Source organism: Palaemon carinicauda, chromosome 19 (genome assembly GCF_036898095.1).
Source record: "Palaemon carinicauda isolate YSFRI2023 chromosome 19, ASM3689809v2, whole genome shotgun sequence".
NCBI classification, from domain to species: Eukaryota; Metazoa; Arthropoda; class Malacostraca; order Decapoda; family Palaemonidae; genus Palaemon; species Palaemon carinicauda.
This window is the reverse complement of record NC_090743.1, coordinates 23,310,094-23,327,013: the sequence shown is the minus strand read 5'-3', so window position 1 is coordinate 23,327,013 and position 16,920 is coordinate 23,310,094. Positions and strand designations below refer to the sequence as shown.

Here is a 16,920-nt window from a genome sequence, read left to right as displayed (position 1 = left end):
TAAGACGTTTAACAACAGCCTTACACTATCTTAAAAGACTTATTCTTTCACTAAAATAGAGGTAAACTTAAGTTTTTAAAATACATTATGGATACCAGTGTATCTACAACGCCAAAGTATAAGAAACAATAGGATATATGTATATCCCTTACCTAAGATTTCACGTCTCCAAAAACTAAGAAAAAGTCACAGACAAATATTACAGAGAACGGAAACTAAATTATGCAATCCAATCGTGCAAAGGGCCACGATCCAAATGAACAAAATGGAGGCATACACGAAGCATACGCCCGACACAGGACTTCACTAGAGGACTTCAACCAAGACAGGGGGTAGTCGAGAAGGACATAGACACCCTGTATTGGAAGGGGGAAGGGGACTTAAAAAGATAATTCATCACAATAATGAAAAGAGAACATTTAGGAACACATCTCCAACATTAGGATTTCAGGACAACTACATACTAAAACAAATAAAATATAAAAAGTATTACATCAACACCGACAACAAACAAGCATTACAGAGAGGACAATAAATAATTAAACAAAAAAAGGAGAGGAAACAAATAATCCAAATATTTCTTCATTATAGTCGTTCACCTATTTTGTTTACTAAAAAACATTACTTGGAAATCTATCCCCTAATATTATAAAAGGCACCAGTCAACACAAAGAATGCTTTGCTAAACGGCAAGAGCAACGGGCTGCATAGCATCTACAGTGACAGCGTCAAGGCAGCATCAACAAACAATAACAACAAACAACCATAACAACAACACTGATCATCGCCAACTACTAAACACAAATGAAACTTCATTGCGACTATTGCACCAGATACCATTACTTAGAAAAGGAGGAAATGAAGAAGAGACGAACAATCAAAGAGCTTTCATATTCTACTTCAATACAGGTAAGTCATGCTTTAAGGGTACCATAGGAACTTTTCTGATAAGGGAGGAAGGAAAGAATTTTAAGGGAAATGAGAGGAATAACGACAGGAAAGATAAAGGATATTATCCGGATAAAGTTCGTATTATGATGATATGTAGAAATAAAAGAAAAAAACCCGACGTAAATTTTTACATTTCTTACCAAAAAAAAAAAAAAAAACATTCACACACATTTACCTTCTCACTCTTTCAACAAAGAGGGATTTCATCTACGTCACAGAAAGGAACTAATATCTCTACCGCGAACTTTCTTTTTTCGCCTTTGGTTTGGCTGATTAAAAATCAAAATTGTCAAAACACAATGGAACATGAACCAATTTGATGTTTTTCATTTATCAATGTTACTTTTACCGTCTTCCACATGTTTTTCGTTTTGCAACCTTTCTTTCAAAATGTAGAAGATTCAGTCGAAACGAGATGTGATATTGCTGTGGTAGGATTACATGGTAAAAAAATATAGATGAATCTATCAATTTATGAAAATGTTTAACACTAAAATAAGAATAAAAATGATGAATTTCAAGAGTATTTTATATGATAGATTAGTTCTGTGTTGGAATGTAAAAAGAAGAAAGACCTGTTAGGTAGAAGGCTCTTAGTTATGATACTTCTACTGTCTGGGATATAAATAGAATAGCACATATTCTTCAAGAAAGTAATAATTTGAAAACACACATAAAATTATTGAAAAGTGTTAAAGTGTGTGACGCGAGTTGGTGCTGCACACATTTTCGTTGAGACAATATATATATATATATATATATATATATATATATATATATATATATATATATATATATATATATATATATATATATATATATATATATATACATACATATATATATATATATATATATATATATATATATATATATATATATAGTATATAGTATATATATATATACAGTATATTATATATACATATATATATATATATACATGTATATATTATATTTATATGTATATATATACTGTATATATATATATATATATATATATATATATATATATATATATATATATATATATAAAAGTAAAATACAATCAAGCCCAGTAAAACTCAATAAAAGTTCAAGCCCATAAAATAAATAAATAAGGCTGAAAACACAATAACCATCAATATCAAAATAAATACATAATATAAAGAAAAATTAAAGAAAAAGTAATTGTCGGCGACATAGAAATAAAAGCCATATAAAAAGGTTAAACATCTGTTTGTGATCAGTGTCCTGTTGACCACAAAACACGAATGACACGTAGATGAGGGACAGACGAGATTCCAATCAAGCATGCAGAGAACAAGACAAGGATAAGTGGAAGGGAGAGGGGGTTTAATAATTCATTATCTCTGGAGGGGGAGGGGGGAAGCGAGATTTCATGGGGAGGGGGGAGGGGCACGAGGGTTTATAGGGGGATTCTTATCAATGTGATGATGAAAGTCAATAATCAACAAGAAGCATTCTTCACTCATCATTGATATTTTGTATGGCAGTTGAACACTCATACAAATAAAAAAAAAAAAGTTGATTCGTTGAATGTGTGAATGAAGGCAGTGAATAAGCTAGAGAGTTGAATGGCGAGAGAAAGCAAGGTACAGGAAATAACACAGGAATATTAAAAAATAAAACTCTTGGAAGTATGTACGTATACAAACATGAAGTAAACTTAAAATATACCAGAGCTTAATAGGCTATATTAGAAAAAAATAAATAAATACGCAGAAGCCTGGCCTATCTACAAACACAAAATTCATAATTATATAGAAAAACTACGATCTACTGAAAGCCTTACCTAGAGATATTTATCAAATCACAAGCGCTACTGGTCTGTCTCGGGGACTCTCAGTTAATAAATTCTAATTCTAATATTACCATTATTTTTTTGGGTGAAGGAAATTTTGCCATTATATTTCCAATGAAGCAGTTGATAACTATCACTATATTTTAAATTGCAATGCTATCATTGTTTATTTTAATACAGCACGTGTTACCTGCAATCATAATTTTACAAAAAATGTGTTACCTGTAATCATAATTTTACATGAAACAAAGTTATGGATATTATAATGTTTTATGAAAATAAAGCAAACGTTACTTGTTTATTCCGGCCTTTTACTTTTTAAATGAAGCACATGCTAAGTATTACCAATTATGTCATTATACTGTTTAAATGAAACATGTTAATTATTACACACTTTAGACGAGACAAAAGTTTATGTCACAGTACCTTCTCTTTCAATGAAGCAGGTGTTCGTTGCAAGAAAGAAACTTTTGGTGTGAAAAATGTTATCGTTATACTTTTAAGATTAGATACATTTCTATTTTACTATTAAACGAAGCACGTGTAACCTGTCATTACGAGTCCCAAAACTCTCAACGAATAACAGATTAATGAGACAAAACTCTTGGCTGGATAAATTTTCCTTTAATTCAGTTACGCAATTGGTTAGCAATAAGCATTATTCTTGCTATCCAGAACTTGTGGAGCAAGATACGGCCACGTTGGAAACCTTTATATTTATAAGGAGCCGAAGCCAATAATGGCTCGAAAATGTTTAATATAGCTGATAATGACATATTTAACTGAATATTAAAACATCAGCAGCGTGTTTTAGAAACAGTTGTTCGTGTTGGTGGTTAAAAAGCAAGTATTTAATTTTAGTCTTATTACGAAGCGGCGTCTGAATTTTAATTTTATAGTTGAGAAAATTACCAATATAAACTAAAATGAGGTATTTGCTTTCATGTCAATGACTGTCACATTTCGAAGCAATACCGCACAACTCTTATAAATGTAAGACAAGACATATTTCCACAACCTTCAATGGGCGAGTGTAATGCTAAATTAATCGGGTTCTCCCTAACAGTATCATTAAATTTACCTTAATAATAATATTCATAAACATATATATTTGTGATTTACTCATAAATACCTGGTTATTTTGAAAAGATATTACCACGAATATATGACGTGTGTACACACACGTGTTGCGTAGTGTGTGCAATCACATATACATAAATTCTACATTCATATACATTCCCATTAAATGCATATTTTCCTTAAGTATATATTTAAAAACAGACCATCAAAATGACCTCTAAATAAGGCAATAAATGCGCACAGGACATAAACAATAATAAAAATAAGAAACAATAAAATAAAACTGGATATAAACAATAAAATATAATAAATCAGACAGTACTATTGTGAAATCAGACAAGAGCAATGATGAGACTTCAGGCGGATGATATATAGATCATAGGAAAACGCTGTCATGGAAACATACAAAAAAATACAAAATAAAATATATTCTATTTACAGCTGGACAACTGTTCACTAGTTTCGAAACATGAGCATGACTGGGACTATTTACAAGAGGCAAGAAACTAATCTACTATTATACAAAAAAGAAGATGGAAGAGGAAGAGGGAAAATAAGAAGTATTACGGGCTAGGGCAAGTTTTGGGTTGATAGGTTCAAGGGCAGGATACATAAGGTTAGTTATTCGGATTGGGGCAATCATTATCGAATTGATTATACGGTTAAAATAGGATTTTTCTTTTTTAAATAAATCAAACTACGTTTAAGCAATTCATTACTGACATGAAATTGATAGGATTGAAGGAATTTATTCTACACAAAAGACTAGAAGAGACATGAAGAAAAGAGAAAATTTAAAAGTCGCAAGGAGAGGAAAATCAAGGACTGAGAAGGAGTCAAAAGAGTTTATGTCCTTCTGGTAAGAGGAAGGAGGATATTAAAGGATACACGGGTGACATTATAAGGATAACATAAGGGAAGGATATTTCAATACCAGAAGCAGAGAATATATTTTTTAAAGAGTATAAAGTAGGGGGAGAGGTAAGGGGGATGGAGGAGGGAGGGGGGGAGGAGAGGACTTACCGGAGTCTGGTAATCGGGGGAACCAGGTGCGACCCTATCCTCAGGGGCTGGCAAGTCCAGGATGTTGGGCGCAGGCGCCGCAGCGATGACGCCGCCCTCGCCTCCGGTGCCCTGCTGCTGCTGCTGCTGTTGGGCCTCCTTCTGCAGGCGACCCATGTGGTGCTCGTGGTTCTTATAGCAACCCGTACCTGTCTGTCCGGCTCTCATGGACTCCCCAGCCACAGAATTGGCATCACCTTGCGACATGTTGTGCCCTACCACACCACCGGAGGGAGAGAGAGAAGAAAAACAGACAAAACATCAACATCTAAACAAGGACACAGGCCGGGGGATGCTGCTCTCTGGAGCTGGAGAGGGGGAGGGGAGGGTGGCATAGGGAGGCAGGGGGCGGTGGGTGGGGGTAAGGCATTTTTAGGGTCAAGGGGACAAATGGCTTCATATCATTATGATTGTCTTCAGACCCACCCATCGTAACTCGCTCCCGATCCTGATATCCCCCACCCCCCGAAAATTTATGCGGGCGGGAGGGAGTGATGGGGGGGCCTACGAAGGAGTGGACTACACTGAGTAGCAGGAACTACGTTACTCCATCATTGTCATCAATATCTATGTCAAGCGATAAGGTTGTCGATGCAGAAGAAGTGCCTCATTAATCTAAAAAATCTTTTTTTTCTTTTTAAATCTTAATGTTCTTAAATACAGTAATGAAAAGAGTTGGGTACAACAAATTGTTTTTATTTTCTTAAAATCGAATGTTTAAAAATCCCAATAGAGTAAAAATACACTAGAATATTTTTTCCAATTATATTTTCCCGGTTAAAACTGCAATATCATGAAATCATAACAAACACTATACATCACACTGAAACCAAACTAAGTAAAATATAGAAGCCTATGGAATAAACAAAAGGAGAATCTATTTCTCATAAACATTAAATAAAAATATTTTATTTCCCTTAGATAATCATGAAAAAACCAATGTATTTACAATAAATCCACAATAAAAACCTTCCTCAATATTGAAGAGTATGATATTGCAATTCAGTAATATTAAAATGTAGAGTATACATAACCAAAAATAAACTGCCAAGATATCAAGATATATTACTTGTAACCACTTCCTAGAATGTACGTACAACGTGTACCTTGTGTCAATAACGAACGAGTTGCACAAGATACAGAGGTGCAAGTTGAACAACAGTTTAACACTTATTAAAAGTACCGAAAAGTTGGGGACAGGAAGTGCATCAGAAGAATTTGATTAGATCCAAATAATTTACAGTGCGTTAAATGCTATTCAGTTGAACAAAAATGAAAACCCTACTGCTTCTGGTCTAAGCTTAAATTCCAAGCCTTTTGATAGTCTAACATTTTCCCACCTAATTTGTTTAAAAAAAGAGAAAAATTCTACTCCATTCGTTTACGATTTTACCTTAAAACACCAAAATGCAATTTTTTCCAACGCAGTTTCATCTAACTTGAATCAGAATATATCTTTGTCATCCTCCTAGTAATTCAAACAATATATTTTCTTTTTCCGTTTATAAAAAGACACATTCTCCTATTATATAAAGACAATACCCCATTGCTTAATATCACTAACAATCCTTGAATTTGCCGAAATAACTCTATACCCTAAAATAGACTGTGCATCTTGACAACAAAGCTACATGAACGTATTCTTTGAACCAATTCGTATTACATTTTCACATTCCTAAATTACAAAAATTGTTAACAAACGCGGATTACAAGTTCTTAGGAATACTTTTCTTCTTCCTTTCAATGAACGAAGAATCTTGGTGTGCCCAATGGGACCTACAACAACAAAATGCTGCAATTCTAGGGCATGCAGGAAACGGAAAGCTGATTACAATTATGACACATAACAGTGATTAAGGGGATGAACATCGTAAACATGGCCCTAAATAAACATATAAGACATAGGCTAGAATAATATCCTCCTCTATACTACAGATGGATTTTGTTTATATAATAATCGGACTGAAGTAAATAATACATTGGTCTTATTTAAAACTTAACCTAAACACACCAAGATTGTTTTCTTTACTATATAAATAGATTACAAATCAAATGTTTTAGAAGTTGACGTACCGGGAACCAAATTCTTTTAAGGACTTTAGGCCTAATGGAAGAAAACGTAGACCTAACTTTCTACCTACCATTAACTATAAAACCACAAGAATATTCTTTTTACGGACGAATTTTATCAGCTATCCATCACTTACAGTATATACCCGATATAAAAAAGCTAAGGCCTACTGCTGGAATACTGAGGTTACAACAATGGTAAAATGCTGCCTTCCATATTTATTGTTATTCCAATGTTTCTTCAAAATTTGTTATAAATAAATAAAAAAAAAAAAAATACTGGGAGTATCAACGATATCGATCTCAATCCGGAAATTCACTTTTTTATCTTTTTATTACAAAATAATACCAGAGAACATGAGTTTAATTCGATATTAATAGAATATTGCAGAGAAACTTATTAAGCTTGGACGCAGATGAACAGAATTTAAGATTTATGACAGAAATAATAGCAAAATCTAATTTGCATGAACAAATTAAAACTGCACAAATTAAGTAATTGAGAAAAAGAATGACCAAGTTTGTTTAGAATATGCAAATATCCTTGAAACCTGCTGATAAACCATATTCAAAACTTACAATTTTTGAACATTATATGACAGCCTTCATGAAAGGCATAATTCAAGAGGCCTCAACTATGAAATCAAACGTATGTTCAAACATAATACAAAAGCCTGTTCTTACAGTTACTACTAGATCTGAAACAGCTTCCACTCCCAGCAATAGAGATCTCAGAATAAGTTCAGAAAATTAATACAACTATCTAAAAGGCAACAATAAGAACGAGGTTTCAACGACTCAAAATTATACTCTATTTAACTCGATAATTCGCTTGTGTATAAACAAATTTAACACCCTAGAAATTTAGCCGTAATTATCTGAAGTAAGGCATTGTCTGGTGGTACTTTTATCATTGTAAACATGGCACCGAGAGGACACAGATGACTGATAAAAGACAAATGACTTTGAAAAGTGGAAAAGGCTACGAACTGAAGCTATTCAGTAGATTTTACCATAACTATAAAAAAAAAACTATTTGGATGCTCATATACAATTAAGAAGCAGAAATATTTTTACACCGCCGTGTATATATATGTATATATATATATATATATATATATATATATATATATATATATATATATATATATATTATATATATATATATATATATATATATATATTTATATATAATCGTGGTAATTTACAGATTACAAAACTAATACCTTAATATTAAACTTTTTTTTCTAAATAAATAAATTATTTGTTTACCGTGATCAGGAACGCACTCGCGTGTCTAATGAGGATAAACATATATAAAATAGTCTGTGTATAAGAAAAACTTGAAAACATCTTCGGAGGCTATTCTTAAGCATCCACAACACACCAAAAGCTTTTTGGGGGGTCCCTCTGAAGCAGTCGCACTCCGGATATTTGTCCAAGGATGACCTCAGTTAAATGTGAATACGTTGTTTGCTGTAGGGACATATTAGAGAGTTTTAAAAGCTGTTAAACGTTAAACTTGGTCAAATATACGTAATTAGATAAAACTCATTGTCTTATCACAAGGTGTATATCAAAGATTATCTGGAGTCAATTAGATTTTCTTAATGATCCCAAATCAAAAACCATTAAAAGGATAAAATATAAAATATCTTATTACATTTCTACATAATTTTAAGAGTATAGTATAAAAAAAGATATAAGGAAATATCTTGAACAAGAAATATTCACTGAAATGAAAAAAATTACTTCCTTATTTGTTAATAACAAATTTCCCGTAATTGACGCTAAAAGATTCGAATGCCCCAAAATCCGATTCGAGATCTCCTTGGACAGATACCGGCTTCACTGAGAAAGGGTCTAGATCAGACCATGCAAACTAATGAAAGGCGATATATAAAAACCACACATACGTAAATGGTAAAGATAATAAGGTCAAAAGGGAGTAGGTGGATCCGGTACATAAGGGGAAAAGGAGTATATAAAAGATAATGGAATGATAGAGAGGGGAAAAAAAGAGGGCCTAGGAGCAGCTCCCAAAAGTTGGAAGCATCCCCGGGCCATCATCATGCCAAATCTACTTTTTTTTTTTTTTAACAACTAATATCAGTCAAGGATACAAAGAGCTAGCTACTAACTACTGTGTTATGACACCAAATTACCATGGAAGCTGCATAATACCACAAGAAAAAAAAAATTACGGTAAAAATATTTTTTGGGGTTTTCAAAATCTGCGCGACTACACAGTAGGATGGATGGAGTTATGCTATTGAGAGAAGAGATCCATGAAGATAATAAAATATTTAAAAGAAGAATTTGAAGGCAATGACAACTGGTACTCTAAAGGCTACAGTTCGAAGAAAAATGCTACAGGATAAGCAATTGTCCTTTGGTTGAAAATAGTTCTTGTGATTGGCATCAACTTCAAATGGCTCTAATATGACTTAGCTTACATATAAAAATAGTAACTCTGTAAAGGAAGTAAATTACTAATTATCGAGCCACAGACAATTCCTATCGCATACTTTGCCAATACGTTCTAAAACGGAAATTGTGTATTTAAAATGAAAAAACCAAACTAACTCGATCCACTCCAAACACTTCCGTTTTGGAGCATATTAGGCATTTTAAAAACACCGACTACGTGAAAAAGACTTAAAAACTACAATATGTCTGAGGTTAAAGAGAGAAATCACACCGACAGCACCAAAGATTGCAACTCGTTCCCTACCTGTCCCAACAAGAGGTCACACTGTGCACAATATCTACCGAAAACTAAACCAACCAAAATATTTTTTGTTTTGCATGCTCTGTCCACTTGGTTAAAATAAAACTCATTTGGCAAAATACGTAAGACTTGCATTACTCTTGGAAATCATTTGTTAGTAGAACAAAGCAATTCCTGATTGCGCGATTGAATCATTACTTTCATCTTTTTTTAAAGGTATTTGGTACTTCAAGGGGTATATGCTAGGATTTCCTCATTATAAATCGTCATTAAAGAGGTTTCATCACCTTCTGAAGCTAAATCTATGATCATATTCTTCAAACAGGTATTGCTTCATTTCATAAAATAGCGGCTTAAGGGTTTTCCGATAACTAAAGGGGTTCGACAACTTTAATATAAAGCTACTTAAAAGAATAAGTACCACTTTGTTGTCATAAAATTCGTAGAGAATATGAGAGAAAACAAAAATAACTTCTCAGTAATTCTTTCACCAAAAGTATGAGGTGGCATATTGTAGTCCGCAATTGAACTCAAAATACAAATATGAAAAAGAAAAAAAAATGATGGAAGGGAGCTGATGTTCTTTCTTGAAAGCTAGAAAAATTCTGATCTTTTTTCATATTCATGTTTTGGGGAAATAAATGAATGTATATATGTAATTCTCACCATCTAATGATAAACTGACTATCCATACGTGCAGTGGGCCCAAAAGTGTACTTGATACGACCTTCTCTAAACTTAAAAATGGCTAAATACAGGTAACATCAATTTTTTTTTCTGCCATTCAAGGCCATATTTGGGGAGTAGTCTACAAGACTCCCTCTAGAGGAGAAATGAGAATTGATGAAGCCCGAAATTTAGCGAAATAGGCTAAAGGTTTGACATAACTCAGGCGTACCAGGCACGGCTAAAACCCGACTCAAAAGATACCTATACGGATGCAGCTAAAACTGTTTTTACATTACAGTGAGGGGCAAACTAGCATTCTATCACGACTAAGGAAAAAATGTGACCACTTAACATGGTTAAATCTTGCTTTACCTTGCTTGGTCTAATAAATTACAGGTACGCATAGCTTCTATTTCTAATTTCCGACTAATAGATTTTATTCTTATACTTCTGTTCAAACACTTTAAAAAGGATAGGGAGCTCAGTGGCTTCCTCTCCTGGTCATGGCGATAAAATAAGAAAAAAGCAGAATACCGATACTTGCATTCCCGTGTTTTTAAAAGTCATCATCATTACCTTCTTTTTATATATAGTACTTTCAGCAATATGCATTGTTTAAAATCTAAAAAATATCTAATGAAATGCACCCAAGCCAATTCTAGTAATAGTGGCAGTAGAACAAGCTCTCTCTCATCTGTATCAATAGTAATAGTTTGTGCATATCTAAAGTAGACAAATACAGGCCAAAACTGCCAAAACTGTTACATTCCTCTGCAAATACTGTTAACAAGTACAGTACAGTTCACCTAAGGGAATGAATGACTAAAAGAGACTGAGATTTAAGAAAAATAAGATAAAAAAAGAAATGTAATCAAGGCGCTGCACTTTTTATATGTACTGATACTTGCACGATTGGAATTATGACCCTTATTCACCCCTGGTCTCAGCGTAACAGTGGACACCTCTGCAAAAGCCGAAATAAATACATTTTCGTTGAGAGAGAGATCCATTGAATTTGGGGGGGGATTGTGGATGTTAATGAATGGTAAGGGGGGGGGGGATGTAAAATGAAATTGAATACTGTAATTGAATAGTTTTTACATTTGCTTTTGGTATGACTGAGTTTTCATTCACAATATATATTCTATCTGTGAATGGCTGATTGGGTGTTTTTTAATTTTTCTTAAGGAGTAAAATTTAGTTTCTTATATTTCTTAGCATTTTCCTTACTTTTTGCAGTATCTACTTTGTTGATACCTACGATAATTGACAATGTGAAGCATATCTGATGGTGAAAAAACCTAGAAGCTAAATTAAAAAATGGACAAATAATAGAGAATGTTCTATCAAACTCACACTTTATTGAAGCTCCAAATCTAATAATAATGATAATAAATATTGTCCAATGGTGTATACAGCGTTCATGTCACAGTGCAAAAAATTCTTATATGCTAAGCGAGAACTGCTTTGTAATTATGCTTGACAAAATTGGCTTCATACTGTTAGAGAGAGAGATTTTTATCCCCTTTGAATAAAACCTTCAATATGTACAGATTCAACAGTTACTTAAAAAGTTTAATTTAATAATCACTTTTATTCAAAAGTTTTTTGTCCCCAAAACAATCTTGAATTTCATGTCTTTTATTTTGTCCCAAAACATTAATATTGAATTTCATGTTTTTTTTTTCTTTTGTCACAAAACATTTATATTGAATTTCATGTCTTTTTTTATTTAGTCCCAAATTATTGATATTGAATTTCAAGTTTTTTTTATCTTGTCTCAAAACACTGATATTGAATTTCATGTCTATTTTGTCCCATAACATTGGTACTGAACTCCATAGAGGAAAAATTCCTAAACTGTTTCAAATTACTCAAACTATAATGAAGTTACTCAAATACTCAGATCATGGTCAATGCCTAGCAGATTTACACCATTAACTAAAAAAAAAAACTAAAAAAACCTGTGATATGTCAATGAGATCATTTCCTTCTCCACCTACTTATAGCGCTTTGTTCCGCTGTAATGAAATCAATATTGTACATCATTCTATAAACCATGAGTCATCCAGTTTTACAACAAAGACAACCTCATCTTTATAGATAACCATCGTCAGGAGAGAGAGAGAGAGAGAGAGAGAGAGAGAGAGAGAGAGAGAGAGAGAGAGAGAGAGAGAGAGAGAGAGAGAGGGGGTCAATCGTATAAGTTTGCGTTTATCAAGAATATATATATATATATATATATATATATATATATATATATATATATATATATATATATATACATATATATATATATATATATATATATATATATATAATATATATATATATACTAGGCTATATATATACACACATATTTATATATACATAATATAATATATATATATATATATATATATATACTTTATATATATATATATATATATATATATATATATATATAAAGTATATATATATATATATATATATATATATATACATATAATGTACACACGTTTTATTCAGATACTATTTCTTCTTATTTTCATTAGCATGATTTCTTTGTAGAGAAGCCCTGACGAAAGCCAAGAGTTAATGGCTGAAACAGCTGTCGGCAAAAGTTGAGTAAATGGAACAGCTAAGTATTAAATTCCGTCTTTTTCTTCAAAACTCTACCCTTTGACAAGAGATGAAACAGAAAACCATAAAATTATTGTATAAGATAATTTATGCTGCAAGTGCTTCAGTAATTAATGGAAATTGCTTGAGAATAACTAAATATGAAAGTGTCCGCTATAACTAACAAGAACGCAGTCACAGCAGTATGATGAGTGCTGGTAATCAGGATGAAAGATTTTTTTTGGATTCTGAAAAAATTAAATTCATCCTTAATGTGTGTCGATATATTTGTACCATTATAGTGTCCGGATTGCATAATCTTAGTATAGATTTGGGATCCCTTATTTAAAGGTATTTAGTGTTATTATGAGTTTTTTATAATACCGAATGATAAAATTATCATCAGACTTCATACTGGGGATGAAGGTCTTCTGGGAAGCATTTCTGATTTAAAAGCTTATCACTTAGTAAAGTCTTTTAACACAAATGAGATTCATCAAAATACGATTAACAGTACATCCAAAAGAGAACGGTCAAGCAAAATAACCTTATATGTACTGGTTTTAAAAACTAATAATCTCTAGAAAGTTGCATATATTATTCGAGTTTTTCAAAGTTAAGGTAGTCATATTTAACTTAAAAAAATAAGATGAAATCTTAAGAGCAGACTACAGAAATGGTGCTTTTAGATTTATTGTAATGATGAATTTGGCTTAGCTATAGGGCTTCTAAGGCCGTTAAGAATCCAGACAAGACTTAAGAAGTCTCACGTAGTTGCACTATGCAGTAAAGTTAACCGGTTTGACTGCAAGATATTAGATAGAGGAATAAAGATAGAGTAGAAGGCTGAAAGGGAGGTGATGCTAAGAAGCCAAAGGGTCCACAGTCTGCACTCTGTCCAATCAAATGATCTTTCTAATCGACTGGCGATCAGAATATCTTCCAGAAAACATACAAAGGCTCAAAAATATGCAAAATGAAAAAAAAGTGAAAACTGGAGCTGCTGCAGTTTTGGCAGAAAAATTGATGAAATAATCTTTAATCCAATTCCATAACGAGGAAAATGCCAAATAAAACTGGAGTGGAGAATCTTGATATATACGGAGAAACATCAGTGAATTTGCAAGAATTTTAGCGAATCATCTTTTTTTTTTTTTTTTTTTTTTTACATGTTCTGGAGAATCTTCGTACCTAATGAATATTACATGATATACTCAAGGTTATGCCTTCATTTACATCAAGATATAACAAACTAATAACAATATTGTTCATTGGTGGAGAAATAGCAGAGTTGCAATCCTATGCTGCACATTCTATCACCTCGAGATTTTTCTAACCAGAAGCTTTTTCATTATTTGGCCGACAACCTAATAACGCTTGAGGGACGCTATTCTACTTTTCAAATGAAAGCGGGCAGAACCATTTTTTCTTTTCAAAATTCTAAACGAATAATGCTATTGACTGACAAATCATCTCTGCTACGTCATTTATGGATTGAAGTTTTACGTATTTAAAGCATCGATATTCCTCAAAGTTTTCATCTTAACGAAATAACCGTAGGTATCCTATTTTGGATATATTTTCTAACATAAGTTTTAGCATATTATTCCAAAAACTTGACAGTATCCTGAGTAAATAATCTAAAAATCAACTGTAACCATATCTAAAAGATTCTTAGGTGAACAATTTTTATGATAATATTATAGGGCATTTGCATATTTAGCATCTTGTACACCTATTAGGTAAAGTTTCCTAAAAATAAGTACGTTTTACCATGAATTGGACACACATATTGTATGTTAAAAATGGAAAACCTATAAAGTACGATAAAAAAAGAGAGAGAGAGAGAGAGAGAGGAGAGAGAGAGAGAGAGAGAGAGAGAGAGAGAGAGAGAGAGAGAGAGAGAGAGAGAGAGAGAGAGATACAAGCATTTTGAATATATCTCAGACTTTTTAGTTCATCCGCGGCGAGTCCATGTACTCTTGGGTAGAGTGAATTACTTAAGACGTTTAGAGTGTTTCTATGATCTTGTCTAACTTAATCTTGAATTCGTTTACCGTTTTACTGTTGACTACATCCGCTGGAAGTCTGTTCCATGTATTTGCTATTTTGTATGTAAAGATATTACCACGTAGAGAGAGAGAGAGAGAGAGAGAGGAGAGCGAGAGAGAGAGCGAGAGAGAGAGAGAGAGAGAGAGAGAGAGAGGAGAGAGAGAGAGAGAGAGAGTCGAAACCTTCCGGTGACGAGAAATGTCCGCAAAGGGCAAAGATGAAAGTTTCCGTGTCTTAATTTCACCAAACAAGTCAAACAGAAGACATTAATGAAGTACGGATTAATTACGTCAAATAAATTTCCTGAAAAAACTGAATGTACGCAAAACTTCTCAAAGGAAACGAGATTGGATGTAACTTTATGTTTATAATGGTTCTCATAAGGAATATCTGAAATGAAATAAAGTAGATGTTTTCTGGTCTAGTTTTCATATATATATATATATATATATATATATATATATATACACACATATATATTATATATATACATATATATTATATATATACATATATATATATATATATGTATGTATATATTATATATATATATATATATATATATATATATATATATATATATATAGAGAGAGAGAGAGAGAGAGAGAGAGAGGAGAGAGAGAGAGGAGAGAGAGAGATGCTATAATAGTAATACTAGCATGTACGCGCACAATCGATTGACCATGAGAGAGAGAGAGAGAGATGAGAGAGGAGGAGAGAGAGAGAGAGAGAGAGAGAGAGAGAGAGAGATGTTAAGATCAAGTCCAGAGAGCATGAAGTCCTTACATTCTACTGAGCCACGAAACTAAAGCCAAACCCCCAAAATGGAAAACAAAATTACTATAATGCTCATAAGTAATCTCAACTGTACTTGACAATTTGTAAGTAGAATACTGAATATCCACTATTGCTATTTTCATCATTCTTGAGAAGAATCTGAAAAAAAAGACACAGGCGTGTGTTTATTTAATCTTAAATGTGACGGATATCACAATAATAATAATAATAATGATAATAATAATAATAATGAGAATGAGAATGTCAATTGTGCCAATGGGGGAAAACAGTTAAATGCGTAGTGTAATATAAATGATAACGAAAGAACATAATGAAGGGCCACGTACAAAAGTGATCACAAGGACCATAAATAGGTGCTACGAAAAAAAAAGCAAATGAAACAAATTTGGTTGTACATTGTTACACAAATAAGCAATCAGTGATGTGTGAGCTTGTGTGTGTGTGTGCGTTTTTACTAAATTTGTTTTGGTGTTTCAAATATGCCCTCTTAACCGCCTGTGTTTTCTTTCCAGATTCGTACGCTATCCAAATAATAATAATAATAATAAAAATAAATTGAGGCCGACTATGTATTATGCTCTTTGTGACAACACCTTTATACCCTTGAGCCGACATTATTTTTAATGAAAAGGAAATAAAATAAGTATTTCTAAACTACTTACACAACCCAAGTGAGAACAAGCACTTTACATAAAAAATCAGCAGTAGTCGCTTTGTGTGTGCAGTTCGTAATCATAATATGATAATTATAATGATAATGATAATTATTGTGGTTAAATCATAAATTAATTAGTAATTATAATGAGTTAAATAAACATGCTTGAAAGAGGCCGAAGTTATAAAAGTTGGACTCCAGACATATGGCTAATTAGTGTTACATAAAAAGTGTCTAAAAAGTAACTTCCAATCGTCTAAAATGTGTCACTGGAAGCACGCTCTCACCACGCTCTCCTGCCCGGTCTAATATATATGAGTTATATATATCTTAATTCTTTAATCTTTACACCACCATTTCTGAAAAGTGATCTATTGAAAAATAAAATATCTTTATAAATCAACAAAAAAGCAGTATCTACTGATACGGATAAAAATAACATAAATAGTT

At 32.4% G+C, this 16,920-nt stretch overlaps 1 protein-coding gene across 1 annotated transcript in view; it reads right to left on the bottom strand.

Annotated features, from left to right (window-relative positions):
• Nucleotides 1-16,920, bottom strand: part of Shab (Shaker cognate b) — a 524,075-nt gene that overhangs the window by 47,135 nt on the left and 460,020 nt on the right. Inside the window, exon 6 of the mRNA XM_068393294.1 lies at nucleotides 4,856-5,109. Coding sequence (XP_068249395.1) covers nucleotides 4,856-5,109 — 254 coding nt within the window. The remainder of the gene's footprint in view (nucleotides 1-4,855; nucleotides 5,110-16,920) is intronic.